The sequence below is a fragment of the Diadema antillarum genome, unplaced genomic scaffold, assembly GCF_040938485.1.
Source record: "Diadema antillarum isolate AM-2024a unplaced genomic scaffold, OU_Dant_1.0 seq00001587_RagTag, whole genome shotgun sequence".
NCBI lineage: Eukaryota > Metazoa > Echinodermata > Echinoidea > Diadematoida > Diadematidae > Diadema > Diadema antillarum.
The window spans coordinates 322,682-339,298 of NW_027272304.1; the positions used below are offsets into that span (position 1 = coordinate 322,682).

Sequence of the window (16,617 nt, forward strand, 5' to 3'; positions counted from 1 at the left end):
AATTTCATACAACTGTGTCTTAAGATGGAGAAATATGCATAGATTTGAATATAGTAATAAACCAACATGGTATGCATCAGTCTACGCATTGCGTGAGCGCATATATTTATTATGACTCAAGTCATGAGCACGTCAGTATGTTCAGAATGTAAGTAAGAAAAACCAGAATATGAGAGAAAATGCAAGTATATTTACTTACATGTTATTTTCAGCATGTGACGCATATTAGTTTGTAGGCTGCGACGATACTGCGGATGGTAGGCTATATTTCCACTCTTATGCCTATGACAGTGCTGCTAAATTAAAATGATTATTGTGCGTCATAGCACTCTGCAAAGTTTTTCATCTAAGCCTATTCGTTCTTGGAAAAACAAATATCCTATGCCCCCCCCCCCCCCGTCCTCACTAAAAATAAGACAAAAGCAACCCGGAAACTTATGCAGAACCCAGCTTGCAGAAAGTGAGTTAGATCTTAATTTAAAACTTGTTATCTTAGCTTCTGGTTATTGCCTTGCGTTTTTTATATTCGTTTTCCTTTTCCCTCCGAAAAAGAAGGATTCGTACAGCAACGATTCCTGTCAAGAATGCTTTGCTGAAGCGGACAGTATAAGTGTCACTGTGTGGGATATTTATTAGTAATTGATTAGTTTTCGCATGGATCTTACAAGACTATAAAGGGTTTCGGTAATTCGACTTGAAATTCGTTTGATGCGCATTAAAATGACAAGAAGTGAAGTGTGCCAGTCTGCACAAAGCTAAGAGAGACGGTCAATATCTCCCTTATATTTCGGGAGAGAGGGGGATTTACGTGCATGGATATAAATCGTGAGTTTTGAAAATGCGAAAAACCATTTTGATCGGCGACAAAATCATTCGGAGTCATAATGATATTCTGAAAGTTACTTGATTCTTTTTTTTTAATTATTTTACAGAATCCTTAAGAAAGGATATTCTTAGCATTAAATGAAAAAAATACATTCTCTGATATCAAAATAACTCAATCACTCTTCAATTACTGATAACAAAATCACTGGGATTGATTGATAAGCATTATATTTCCACCCAAACTGGACGCGGGTGCTGTTATGGTAATAGGAAAATGACACCAGCTCTGTAAGCCCTAGTGTCATGTTAGAATAAATGCTATGATATTCTCACTTTTCAAAACGAATGCAGTCTGATTTAAGCTTCTATCAATGCTCTCACTGAGTGAATTGAATTGTGACGGTAATGTTTGTGAATATCATAGCATATTTCGTCGTATGAAATGTTGAAAGTATTTTGAAAAATGCACATAGCTCGTCGTATTTCTCGTGGTGTTTCCTCAGTTTATAAAATACTTTAATAACTAATAAAAGTTGCTTGAATAGTAAGAAAATGCGATATTGATACTTGTTCCTTACATTTCAATTTTTTCCTTTTACTGTAGCTTTGAAAATGTCTGTCAATGACGACTCGTTGGGAAAAAACACTAACAAAACCATTTATCCATTATATTTTAGATAATAGGAGATTAAGACAGACAGATATTGCCATGACTGATTTTACTTTTCAATTAAAAAATTGCATAATAATTAGAATAATTGCAGTGTTGTGGTTTTCACAGTAGGCCTCATTGAACAGAAAGTAGCAATAGTGTTGCTTAAATGTGTGTGAATGATTCTTCCCATTCAAAAGTATTTGAGAAAAGCAGATAATTACATACGAACACCCGTTTTGCATGACAGGATACAATTGGGTGAACAATGAATTATTAATTCATTGTCACTTTGCAAGTATTGCTAAACGAATACAGTATTTGGGTAGGATACAGTTGTATGAGCGAAATAAAGAAGTATAGCATGCTAAAAAGGGAGACCCTTAGAAAACACAGCAACCTGTGTGAGCAATACTCCCTTGTAAACACATCCCTTTTTTGAAGTCTTTGGGTTTGTATCTTGTTTATTTCAGTAAAATAACGGGTTGTTAGTCCTAACCCATGACCAGGGAGTCTCTATGGTTTCTTTTAAATTTACTCCCTATCATATTGATACACCCAAGAAAAAAAAACAAGAAGTCAAAGAACTAAACCTACTACCGACCTCGCCGTGTTCGAGTATTTTATGTTAGTAAGATAGTAAGTGTAAAATAGAGCTAACAACAGTATTCGTCCTCATATACAAATGACCGAGACAACAAGATAGTGGTAGGTCCTAACTAGTTCTTAAATCAACTCTTTAATAGGAATTTTACGTTACATGGGTTTTAGTGTAAAGTGGCTTTTCATTTCTTAATTAACAGCAAGTGTTACATGTAGCATCTAATGTGATATCACTGATTTCGTTTGTTTATTTGTAACCACCTAGCCACCATCATATCGCTGCTCAACCTCTGATGGAGACCACACCATGCTACTTCACATGTACTCGGACAGCACCTGTATCTCGCAAAGCATGGTGGGACAGATCAAAACGGCGTCCATTTTGTTGTTCAATACGTTTGTAGACGTGCAAATGGGTGAGCGCGTGGGAAACCATTCAGTGTATGTAATTCAGCCCCTCCGGGACCATAGCAACGGGGAGACGCCGTACGGCGACCCTGCGGAGACCCTGTTGAACACACACATCTTGTCTACGAGGAGAAAAGATTCCAGACTGTCCGTGAACACCTTCAGCTCTGCCTTTCCCTTCCATATAATGTTCAACAGGCAGCTCCTCATTAAGCAGCTGGGTGACACCATTGTCAGAATGATGGCGGCCCAGCTGGCCTCCGATGGACTTAACTTCAACTCCTACTTCGAAGTCCTTAAACCTTCGATGGCTCGCGTCACGTTTGAAACAATCCTGGCAAACATTAATAAGAACTATGTACTAGCAACGAAGGGAGTGTTGTCAGGCCTGTCCAGCTGCGAGAGCAAGTACTCGGTAAGTCCATTCTTCTTATTGTCTATGAAGTTTGAGAACTTTAGAGACGAGTGTGTGTTGCGTGAACACGTTTCCTTATGTAGCCATTGTTTTATTGTTTTATTGTTTTATTGTTTGTTTGGTTTTTTTTTTTTTTTTTTTTTTGGGGGGGGGGGGGGGTCTTCTCCCTAAACCCTTTGTGCTCTTTGTACATGTATACGTGACAAGTTTCTACCCTCTCGTTTTGTTTTACCAACACTCGAAGCGATGCGTTTGTGTGTTGTTGACTACAACCCTCACAAACTACAAATAGAGACAAGCAACCTGTGATGTTTTCTCAGTTACCATAAGCAACCAAAACCTTGGATGTCTTTTTTCTACGTCTTGTGATGGTCACATGTGACCGCTGAACGTCCCGTGAGAATAGGTTCCCTGGACTTAATGTTTCCTCCCCTTAATTAGATTCTACTGCGCAGCATGTTGTAAAGGAATTCCACGTATCACGTGAACAAAAAGCGATTTCTTTTCCTGACGTCACACGGTGAAGGGCATAGGTTGTTTTTGTGCAGATGATCGAAAGAACTTTGCATTTTGTTTCTCATGAAATACTGAACTTTTTTGCTCTTATCCTTCATAATATCCCATGTCACTTCTCGTTGAATCGCATCTGGTTCCTTGTAGAATGAACAAAGCAACTCAGGGCAATCGGCCCGGGGATAAAATCGGTAGAATTTGATTTTAAGCCGCCGCTACAGGCTTGTATAGCTACAGGCGGGACTTGTGAACATTGATTGGGCGATGCGATGATTGTAACTATCGAGCAGCCGTCCGACTCTCCTTGAAAAAGTGCCGTCGGATGAATTTGTTGTAAGTGTGTGCTCCTTAAGACAATCGTCTGGGTCGTTGGTGGTAATTCTGTCACCTTCTGGCAACAGATCCCCGACTGTGGCTCCATCGCGACAAATGCACTAGCCTTCGTTGTAAGGATGCGCGGGAAACGCGGTGAATTGTCCTTGTATCTTGTCCCGTATATCGACAGTTATCACCTGAGACTTGCAATATTCATTCTCACTAACTCGTGAGAGCGGCCAATAACAACAAAAACACCAACAACAATGAGATAGCTTTCTCTTGACTAACCAAGAGCATATTAAAATAATACGAACTTTATCTGACTTCGGTTCCTTTCTCATCACCAGTCATAAACACACACACACACTGACACAAAATCGAAAAACAGATATGACAATTAAATGATTTCGTTGCCTGTTCGTTCTTGGGGTATATTACAAGGATCTGATAACATGAAGACACATGAAGACATGAAGAAGATCGAGGAAGTCTTGCTCCCCGATGTTCCTGTTCTTTCTCTCCCTCTTAATTTTTATCGGTTCTCCATCCTTCTCCTCTTTCTCCTCCTTCTCCTTTTCTTCCTCTTCGTCCTCCTCTTTCTTTATTCTCTTCTCTATCCCCCTCCTCTTTCTCCTCCTCCTGCTCCTCATATTCCTCCTATTCGTCCTTGACTTTTCTATTATCCTATCCATCTTCCTCTTTCTTCCCTCCTTCTCCTCCTCCTCCTTTTCTTCCTCTTCGTCCTTCTGTTCCTTCATTCTCTTCTCCATCTTCCTCCTCTATCTCCTCCTCATATCCATCCTGTTCGTCCTTGTCTTCTTTATTCTCCTTTCCATTTTTCTCCTCTGTCTCTTCCTTGTCTTTTTATTCCTTTTTGTCCTCTCTTTATTATTCTCTTCTTCATCCTCCGCCTCTTCCTCCTCCTCATTTTCCTCCTATTCGTTCTTGTCTTTCTTTATTCTCCTCTCCATCTTCCTCCTCTTTCTCCTCCTTCTCCTCCTGTTCTTCCTCTTTGTCCTCTTCTTTCTTTTTTCTCCCCGCCATCATCCTCCTCCTCTTTCTCCTCCTCCTCATACTCCTCTTTCCCCGCATCCCCTTTTTTCCCTATCTTTCCTCATCCCCTCTTCCTTGCGCCTTCTCCCTCTAATGAATATGATACTCTTGCTGTGTGTATATTCGCCTCATACCGCACCAGGTGGGAGCCAGAGTGTTGGGAGTTTTGTCGAGCAATCTCACAAGTAACGTCGTCCGGTGGCAAGTTTCCTTTGGTAAATATTTGCAGCCTTTTCCCTCCCCAAAGAAATCAAGATGTGTTTGTTCCTTAGATTTGCTAATCCCGCCAGGCATAGCACCATGTTGGAGTCATCTACCGCAGACTTTCTTTCTCCCCTGGGTGTTTTGGGGGTCGAGGGGAAAAAAACAGGTCAATTTGATACAATACCTATCTCGTTGGCCGCAGTATCAAAAGCATTGCGATATTACGACCTTCATCATGCCAGGGCTAACCATCATGAACAGATACACTTTGACATTTTCGGCCTTGTGCCTGATTGCGGGGACAATTTCGGAACACCATGTAGTCTTATTCATTCGATTACGACTAAAGTTTATTCCAGGATGAGCTCTTATGACTCCGACTTCCCAATAACATTCAAGATGCCCCTACCTCTGCTATCATCATACCAGCGACAATATCGTTTGTCCAGAGCTTTAAAGGGACCTCGCATGTCCTTGCTAGCGGCTCCAGTCAATTTCTCAAGGAATCTTGGTGTCTTGTAGACCTGTTAAAAGTCGGTCAGTCAATTTGGTCGAAACTGTTCTCTCGAGGGCAAATTCCATTCCATTTGAATGCGTTCTCGGTGAACCATGCACCAAGAGATATTCCCTGTCTCGTCCATTCAAGTTAAAGTTCAAGTTGATATCAATGCAATTCGCAACAAGACAGGAGGAAATGTTGATTGTTAATCCTTCTGTTAAATTGTGTATGTGTACTACAAAAAACCCCAAACAAACACGAAGTCAAGTTATCATATTTCAAGGTTGATCATTTTAGCATCGAATGTCATCCTTCCATTTAAAGAGCGTGGTAAAACATACACACACACACACGCACACATACAAAGTCAATCCAGATCTTAGTGGAATTAATTGATGATATTGTGTTCTGTGTTTTGCATGTTTTGGGGAAAGAAAAGTACCACAAAATGTAGGCCCAAGTTGCAGTAATTTTTTTTTTTTTTTTTTTTTTGGCTGATCATCATTTTCCATCAGAAATCTAAAGTAGATCGGAACACATTCTGGAATGTTTATTGTTTATCCTTCTGATAAATCATGTATTTGTATTACAAAACAAGCAAACACGAAAGCAAGCTATCATTTTTCAAGGTTGATCATTTTATCATCGAATGTCATCCTTTCATTAGAGCTAGGTAAAACACACACACACACACATACACACATACACACACAAAGCCAATTCAGATCTTAGTGGAACTAATGGATGATAGCTTGTTCTGCCGTAAACTAACTATATAACGTCTGTATATTATCTTAATGTGATTTGCGGGTTTTGCAAAAAGAAAAGTACTTCCAGGTGTAGGACCAAGTTGTGGGGACTGTCATTTTCCATCAGAAATCTAAAGTAGATCGGAACACATTCTGGAATAACAAGTACTATTTGGCATCCTATTTTAGACATTTGCAATAATAATTGGCAGCAGAAAGTCAAGGGTGCACCGATCTATATTCGGGCACGAAAAGAGACCGGAAAGTGACGCAAAGGGAATGCGATAATCGTCTATACCAACAATTTCGTCTCACAAAATGACGATACGCATACTGGCGTCGTCTGCCCACCCATCCGGGAAAGAAGCGGGCTGCGTCAAAACGGATGCACATCCTTGAATTTGCATTTAGGAGGTAATTTATTCAATTAGGTGGTGGCAAGTTCTGTCTGTCTGATGGAATGCGAGGAAAGCGTCTCTCATGGCGATCGCAGGTGTGGTGGGGCGCGGTTTAATTTGATCAATAATCACTGACTGAGGAAGATTTAAGCGTTTTAGTTGCAGGGACGCCATACATTCCGAGACAGGGTATCATCAGCGAGACCCTACGCTCCATTTTGCTTCAAAGTACATGTTTGGAGTGGAAATCTAATTTGAAAATGAAAAACACACACACATGTACGAAATGATATGTCTCAATAGTAGGCCCTATATTCGTTGTGATCATGCCTTATTGATTACAGATTGATACATTGTTTTAGTGTATATGTCGTCATGGTAACCATTTTTAGTTCATATACGCCCTCTTTTGGTAACATTTTGCACACACACACACCAAAAAACAACAACAACAAACTCCCCGAGAGGGTTTTCGTGCGTTTCTTGAACCATTGATCGAATATGGATGTCGAAATGTACAATACATAGAAGGTCGCTTCGCCTTACTCGCACATATTGCATTGAGTTCGGAATTGGGAAATCACCGAGCTGTTATTGTAGATGGGGCCCAGTCCTAAATTGTGATTGACAGGTCAGGGAAAAATGAATTCTCCGCGGATATTTTAAGTTCACGTGGGAGGTACGTTTGGTCTTGGTTATTTGGATGCCCGAGGATGATTCTCTCTTGCATAAACACTCACTTTGCTAACCAAATAAATTATGATATCAGCAATATCATAATGGAATTTATTGCAAATTTGGAAAAAATAAAAAATCAGAGACTCTCAGAACAAATATCATGATATACACTCAGATGGTCACTGTCACGAAATTTGTGCGTTTTGCGTAGTGAAAGCGTTTGTCCATTGAAAAGGTCGAAACTACCTTTAATGGTTAAATGGTGTCACGAGACATTAAAGGAACCTCGGCATACCCCGTCTCTAATAGGGCCTAATTCGGCCCCCATTCAGGCTAATGAAACAGAAGTGATGCATTAATTGACACTCAGCCTAGCGTGAGTTTGCAGCATACTGTCAGGGATCGTCTCAACATGTTTCACCCTTGAATGAAACGAGATACGCGGTCCCGACAGAATGCAGGAATGCGGGACAAGGCGAGGGCAGAGACACCTTAAGCAAACAGGAGCGCCTGCAAGTGACTAATGGTCTCCCAGTGCTCCCAAATTACGGATGAACTCTCTTAACGCACACGTTCACTCACTGTGTCCGTAAATAACCCATGTCCCATAATACACCAAAGCAGGGTCAGTCATGTACATACTGACTCACTCACCTACTAAGAAACTCACACACCACACCTACAATATACACTTACACCTACACAACTATATACACACACGAAAGCACACACACAGACACACACACACGCATGCAACAAAAGACACGATTACATATGCATACGTAATTATAATTTACATACCCACGTCTGCAAGGCGTCATGCAAAAAAAAAAGAAAAGAAAAGAAAAAGTAGAAAGTAATGAGCAAGAATAATTAAATAGTTAGTAAAATAAGATATTAAAAGATATATAATGTACCTTCAATAGTCCCAAACAAATGGCGAGAGAAAATAATGCGATACAAGTCTCCGACTATTAAGGTAAAGATTATGAAAAATGAACACGGGTGTGTTTAGAATAAAGGTTCTCTTCTAGTTCGTATTTTTTGTCAGAAACTCTGACCTTACATCATGAAACCCCGCAAATCACGGCAAAGTCACTATTTGTTGTTAGTCAAGATAGCTCAAAGTTAACATTCAAAGCGGAATCCCGAAATTGTGTTTTTGTTTGTTTATTTGTTTGTTTGTTTTGTTTTTGTTTTGTTTTTTGTTTTTTGTTTTTTGTTTTACGGGGTGGAGGAGATTGAAGGGAAAGGAGAAGATTTTGTGTGAAAAAAAAAACGGTAGACAGAAACATGTCAACTTTTAGTTATCACAACTTGTTTTCATTTGAGGGGGGATGGGGGAGTGAGTGTAAATCGTATCCCTTTCCCATCACCTCTTGTTTCTGTAGTTTAGTTGAGATGATTTCATTATATATATATATATATATATATGTATATATATGTATATATATATCAGGATATGCACTGATAACTAAAGCAAAGACTATGATGTTGATATCAAATGACGTGACACTGATAATTACTACAATTTCAGGCATGCAGTTTTGTACATTCTCGAAAGATTATTTCAAACATTTGAAACTAACTGAAAATGTTAGGTTCTTGATCTTTGAGCTTGTATTTCAGAGGATCCATATAGAGCTGAACATGGAGATTCTTCCACGAAGAGAATAAATTCATTTTACACGTTATTCTGAGCTCGTACTCAGTGCTCCTTAACCGTAGGCCTGTCACCATTTTGGAGACGCAGTGTGTATCTATTTTTGCAAGACTATAAGTAATATGAACTTTAAAAAAAAAAAAAATCGAGACCTCAGTACCATAAGCGTGCAAAAGAACTAACTTGTAGGTCAGCTAATTTTCACATTCCTTTGCAAATTCATCGATCTGCTCTGTTTGGCAAACATAGATCAAATTTATAGACGAACACAAATTGCCCTCACTGATTTAGTTTCCCAAATTGGTTTGGAATTAATTTTTGTCGTCGGATGTCGCAAATTTCGCTCATTGTCCTACAGCGGGATTATCACCATATTTGGTGTCGGTCGAGGCACATCGAAATCCATTAAGTAAAATCATTGGAGGGAATAAAAAAAGAATGGAAAAAAGAACAGAAATAACAACGAGAAAAAGCAAGAAAACAGCGGAGTTCATCGTTGTAGTGTGGCCTCGTTGAATCCCTCTGGGCTTCGTGCTCCCAAAATAGCTCTGCGACTGTATAAGAATCGCAGTAGGGCATTAAATTCCGCCATCCCGTAAAACCGGTTTTCAGTCAGGGGCAAATGTTATTAGAGCCCGGGGCCTCTGCGCGTTCGTCGGTGCCCCCGTGCGTAAAATTGGCTTGTGTTGCTGACATATTGGCTACCGCGATATGGAATTGAAAAAAACATGGTTGCCGACCGAGAGAGCGTCTTATTTCTTCCAGATACGGCCTGGCGTTAACTCCGGTCTAACGGAGCCATCAGCACTACAAATCGGCGGTGTATCATTGCTATCAACAACACACGCGTAATTGGAGCCTGCGTGTTTCAGCAGCGAAGTAACGAAATGCTCTTTTAAATAACCAGGCTCCTCTCGCGCTGTTTGCCCATTTAGTTGTCGCATCGAGAGCGACACAAGCGATATCCTTCACTCTTTCAAATCTAATTTGTTCCGTGTTGAGGAGCAACATCTATCTGTATATGGAAGACGGACGTAAAGATTTGACCAGCTCCAGAGACGCTCCAAAGATGCAGATACCAATTGCCTCGCACTTTTGCTCTAAAAGACTTAAGCAGCAAAAGAGTCAGATAATTCAAATGTCACATCTTTCGTATTGTAGACAATAACGAATTTTAGTCACCACCACAAGAAGGCATCCTTCGAACAAAGTGAAACAAGTAGAATTTCTTCTCTGACTATGAAAAATATCAATGTAAATTTGAAATAATGCTGTCAACAGAGGTCATATATTAGCTTTAGATATTGTGATGAATCGAATAAAGCAATCCATACTTGCGTGGAAACACTTTGAAATCCCCTAGCAGTTGACATAACATTTGATCTTCAAAAATTTGTATTGTCGTCGGAAATTTTACATTCTGTAAGATCAAAAGTATTTGATTTTATGTCAAGTTATAATCACATCTATACTCCTTTCGCTTGCTACTTTAACGACCTTCTGGCAAAAAAACAGTGGAACGTTGAAAGCTTGAATTAGGGTGAGCTAAGTGACATGGACACAGCGATGAAGCGAGAGATATTACAGAAAGGATTTGTTACTGTTTCTTGTAGCTATATCCTCTAAGGCTTTCTAACAATCAGTATTCATAGCTCGTCGATTGGAGTGCTAAAAAAATTGGATGTCACACCTGAGGACCCAAATCTTTTATTCATAAATCCCTACAGATTGACCATAAATGCTTACATTCCAAACAGGAACGCGTACACGCCTTTTGTCGTTGTTGTTGTTGTTTCATTTGTTTGTCGGATTTCAGTTTACAGCATCGATCACCATAAGTGTAGCAGAGCGAACGCGATGATAAGGAAAGTAACAGGGAAATGGAAAAGCCCTCTGTCTGCGATCTGATCCTTAATACAGGGACCACAAATCCGATGATTATGCAAGCCCCGTTGTTTGAACATCATGATTGAACGGTATGTAATCGACTTTAGACAGACGGGAAAGTGAGGTGTCAAGATTGATTGATTAATTCTTAACGAAAAGAAGGGATAAAGAGGCACACTCAAACGATTATCGAATAGTCCATCGTCACTCACCTCCCCTTGTTATCAAAGTCGAACTTAATGCAGAAGAAGGGACTGCTAAAAAGTGCTTATCCAACAATAGCGAGCTAGTGGAGTAAAACTGAGTCAAAAGGGGGCCTGAGCTTTGAATCCATAGGCAGAATCTTCATCAGAGGCAGGAAACTGAGTAACATAAATGGTAAGAAGACACATAATCATGGACTATAGACACATCAGCATAACATGCATTATCTGGGAGGGAATAGAGACACGGAACAATGAGAAGAAAGGGGCTTGAGTGGGTGTCAAAAGCAGGGAGGTAATCAGGCACGGAAGGAGGATTGAAGAGATGGGGTTAAAGCAAACGCAACGAAATGATAGTGTTATGATATAGTGATGATCCCTTAGCTCAGAAGTGGGCAACCTGTAAATTTATAAAGGTGAATGGATAGGCAACATCAGACAAGATAAACAAGATTAGGAACAACACACCGATGAAGGATATAAAAAGGGTAAAGAACTATACGAACGTAGTGATCGTCAGGTGAATATGATGCATAATCCTGCAGGGAAGGTATTGGGAGACACGTAATGTGAAAGATGTACAACGCCTACACGGGAGATGGGAGGAATTTAAATGTATTACATGAAAGTGAAATGTGTAGGGAAGGGATGGAATGGAAACTACATCGGTCACTTTTTCTTTTGTTTTGTTTGTCGTTTTGCCTCAGACGAAGAGTCTGCTGGGATCGAAAGCTCAGTCCCCTTTGACTCCAAAGTCCAACTTACGTAGGAGGCATGGCATTAAAAATATACTGGGTTGTTTTTAGACATATTCCTTATGAAAGTTGAATATGACATACCTCTTTTTAGAGAGATGAAATGTGCACTCACACCTTCTGAGGTCTCTTGCTTTCGATTTTTGAATTGACATATCAAGCAAGAGAAAAGAAATATTGTTGTTGTACATGACATGATATCAGAATATACTAAATAGCTAGGGGATATCCCCTCCTACACGACGGAGCTTTTGCATTCCTAGAATCGAAATGAAACGATCTGAGGCGCACTTTTTGTGGAATACTCGGAAAATTGTCTTCCCCCGAAGTGTGCTCACACCGAGCAAGGGAAGAGCGCTTGTGTGGGGGAGGAGGGGCTATTCCACTCCCATTTGAGGGAGCTGTTGCATTTTCAGAATTGAAATTCATGGATCTGACGCAAACTTCTGGTGGAGTATCTAGAAATTTGTCAATCATAGAAGAGTAGTAACTCTGTGGGGGTAGACCACGTGGGGGAAGGATGTAGGAGGGGGTATTCCCCTTCCCACGCTAGGAGCCTTTGCATTCCATAATTGCGATTCAACGATCTGACGCACACCTTTGATGGAATAGCCTATTGTGAAAATCATGATTAGACGCCTCGTCTTTTAGTACTATACTGCTCGACTCGAACCGATGATTAAGAATATAAGTGGTCGAATTCATTGAACCATAGCTGCCCGATCCTTATCCATTGGCATGGCTATTTGATATAATGTAATGGTAATATATTTATTCTTTATCCACTTTTGGCAAGACTCACAAAACAAGGCCAACCTTTATGAGAGGTGTGATTATGACTGCGATTTATGTAAGCAACATACACTTACAAAAAAAGAAACAAATCAAAACCAAAAAGAGCTGCAGTAGATTCACACAGGTCACAATCTCCTTCCGGTATGTTTTAACTCTTTTTAACTTGCTTTCGAGGAGTCGCCTTGACTCAAATCTGTTCTGGACGATTCTCCGGCTTAGTTAGTGTCATGCCTCTCAATTCTAACAGTTGTGACTTTCATGACTTAGTTCATGACGTATTTTGCTATAACAATGGTCTTCCTTGTCCATTATAGTTTTAAAGGAGGTGTTTCCAAAATGGAGTGCGTGTGTACATCCAGCCATACCTGCCTAGGAAACGACCGTATAGGCCCTACATCACAATTATACACCTGTATGCACACAAACAGGCAAACACACACACACACACACACACACACGCAAACAAACATACACTCGCGCACACACTTACCTGTGCGAGCCTGGCAAAGATTGTGGTATGCGATACGGAGGAGAAAATGGGTTTTTGTGGTTAAACTAGAAGCCAACATTAAAATTGGCGAATATGCGGTCAGCACTGTGAGATGTTGGGATCATACGTTTTCTTCAGCGCGCTTCCCTCCTGGTATACTAGTGGGCAAAAAAAAAAAACAGTGATTATTATTTCCTACAGTTGAATCCCCATGGAGGAAATGCAAAGGAGACTGACCACGGACAATTTCTTTAAACCCCCTGCCCCCCCCCCCCCCTCCACCGCACAAAGAGGGAAACGCATGTTATCTTATCCTGAAATGTTCCTTGTAACATTATATTAACGGACCCATAGAATTTCAACCTTGCAGGATAGAGAAAAAGCAGTTGCATTGATCTGCTACACCTCAGACAATCCTACAGTGATCAAAGTGAATTTTCCTGGTGCAGTTACTTGTGCAGTTACGGACATTTTTCCAATTTAAGTTTCACACATCGATTTAATGATTCAGTCAAATATTGATTTCGTTCACAGCAAAGATCTCGACGATCAAGTTAATGCACTTTTACTCAGAATTAAAGATGCGGGTTACCAGTATTGTGAAAATAAACTAATGTCTTACTAAACGGACACTCACCATTACCCGACACTATAAGCATAGTGTAATTGGTTCTTGCTGCGTCTCTGTGAAGGACAAAATAACACAAATTAGCTTAATTTTACTTTACAAGTACGTCTGGGGAATCTCACTTTTTCCATGATTTGTTCAATGCGGTCTTTTCTACTTGTAATGTTACTCCCCGCGTTCCCTAATAATCCGTAACTATAGGGTTACTCAACAGAATTTTCATCGAGCCCTCACATTCTTCCAAAGAAGTAGGTGTGAATTTCGTATGTTCCTATGTTCCTTGTTGATTATCTTCTTCTTCTTTTTTTCCATTTTCAGATACTTTAATTCACTTTGTGTTATGCTGCTATGGTTATATTTTCTTTTTTCTTCTTTAGACGTGTGGTTGTTCAGGATGGTAGGAGTAAATTTTACATCACTTTTATTCAAGAAAGTTTCGTACTGTCCTGTCATCATGTTTCCTCTTTGTGCACCAATTGATGCTGACTATGACTGGCTTTGTTTTTAAGACGTCCGATACGAATTGTCTTGAATATTTACCAGTATATAATCGAAGACATTGTTTAATATCTCAACCATACGTTCTTAACAAAAAGAAAAAAAAAAGTCGTGTACTTCCCTTCCAAGTTTAACATGAAATGAATATATATCATCTTTAATTTGGTGTCGGTATTCGTAAATATGGCTTCAATTAAGTCATTCAATGCCGCAGTGAATAATAGCTATTACCTGTTTGGAATGTACGTTTCAGCTTCATTCGTGAAGCTATCATCCTTACGGACTATATTCGATCCCACGAGACCCTTAGAAGTCAGCCGAGGTTTTGGATGACCCGAGGCTGCCAGCGGCCGCTCCGTGGGATTAGCCCCGTGAAATCCCTCCACGTAAACTACGGTGATTATTCACGCTTGTCTGTTGACATCTTCCTACCAGTTGAGATGCTGATCGAAGAAGATGCAATCCAGTCACCGTGTCAAATCGTTTTCCAATATGGTATTCCTTGAGGGCAGCCCCGAAGGGAGGCCGATAAAACAGAGAGTGGGAGGAGCTGCATGCCCGCTAATCGCCGACAAACTATAGCCATGACTCAGCATATGCAGTCTATCGCAACCATAACTTTGCATCGAATTGAAAGTTGACGGACGGGGTAGTCCATAGTAATCAATCAGGCTGATTACATAATTGCGTATTTGTGAGTTTGGATACGCTTTTTTAACATCGGCAGAATATAATGGCTTGAATTCATTAACATGGAATGGAAATGCATATTTTACTCCCATGAGCGAGCTATCAGAGGCGATTACTTTTAAGCCGATGCAATGAAGATAATGTCCCTTGCCCACAGGCCAAAAAAAAAAGATGCTGTAAGGGGTATCGAACCATGAAGCCTCGCCACTGAGGGTCTGTCGTGGTTTCATTCGCCGAGCTACCGCGGCTCTTCCTGAAGGTTCACAAGAATAGTGAGAATGATTTCGTATAATGTACGATGTCGAGAATAAATGTGAAATATGAAGTGAAATGAGCTACAGAATTGTTCTAGAGTTTTGAGTACTTGGTGAAGGTGATCATTGACATTTTTGGGCAGTTAAGAAAAACACTAGCATGTTCATTACAATGACATGTTCACGAGTCCAGTAGTGTGTAATATTATCGGTAAAAAAGCGTGAACTAGCTCTAACGTAGCTTCGTGATAAAGCTATCTCTATATTCAAGAGCTACGGTGTACTATCATCAAACACAGCACCTAGTCTCTCAGCCATCTGCTTGCTCCTCAGGGTTTATAGAGGTGACAAGTCCAGAATCTTTATCTTTGATTTAGACATTGGTTCATGGCACAGGTTGAACCAAGAGCAAAGTTTACTGGCACTTTTTGAACTCTGCGATGTACGTCGACCATAACATTGAACTGTGCTTCAAAGGTGAAAGGAGAATGTTACTTTTATGCACCTTTACAATCTGCCACTGATACTTTTGGACAATTTCCCTGAAAGCGCTCTGATCTCTTGCATTGGTGAGCACATTACCCCATGTTCAAGTAAGCAGCCAAAGTAGTAGCTACCCGCTTCTGTGAATCTAATCTGGCGCCTGAAGCAGTACAGCCCCAGCAAATTCTGCTAGGACTTTCGGTCACAGTTCAAGACGGCCGTCGGACACACGACATATCCTCTCCGTTGCCGAGATTCGGTGTATTTTCCTCGTCGATGGCTTGGTTGTCAGGCATATTCTGCAGGCTCCGATATAAACATATTTGTGCGATGTGCAACCACGCGTTTGTCGGGCAGAACGCATGAGTGACGAGACGCTAGGATGTCATGTGTAGTTTAGTTGGTTGGTTTCTTGCTTTATTACCACCGTAATGAGACGAGCAACGCACCGACTCCTCAAGGAGAAAGTAAGCTAGTCTAGAGAAGGAAGACCATATTTTCAGAGTGATTAGTAGAGTTTACAGCGCCAAACCCATGAAAGTCATATTTAACAAGTTTTTACAGAGATCTGATCGTTCCCTTTAAAACCAAATTTATCTTTCCCTGGAATAAGCCAGTTCGGAGATAGCTCATGTGCACATGGGTACAAATGACCTTTCATTTTTCTCAGTTGGTTAAGCACTTCACTCAATTCAAAGCGATATAATGCAGCAGCTTGCCCAACATAGCAATTCATGGAACTCGTATTCTAACAAAAAATGAACCTGTGTAGATGAAGTGACCAGAATGGTTCGTTGATCAACACTTTGGGAAGCATCTATTTCATTGTGCTTTTTTGAATACATTAACAAACTTTTTCTGTTAACATTGCCAAATACCAGGATTGATGTCAGGTGGATGTACTGGCAGGCACCATTAAGGATTCCATGAATAATCATAGCATTACAGATGCTTAT

At 40.3% G+C, this 16,617-nt stretch overlaps 1 protein-coding gene across 1 annotated transcript in view; it reads left to right on the forward strand.

Annotated features, from left to right (window-relative positions):
* Window positions 1-16,617, forward strand: part of LOC139710918 (guanylate cyclase soluble subunit alpha-2-like) — a 147,378-nt gene that overhangs the window by 97,638 nt on the left and 33,123 nt on the right. Inside the window, exons 5-6 of the mRNA XM_071622838.1 lie at window positions 2,346-2,864; window positions 16,582-16,611. Of these exons, the coding sequence (XP_071478939.1) occupies window positions 2,346-2,864; window positions 16,582-16,611 (549 nt within the window). The remainder of the gene's footprint in view (window positions 1-2,345; window positions 2,865-16,581; window positions 16,612-16,617) is intronic.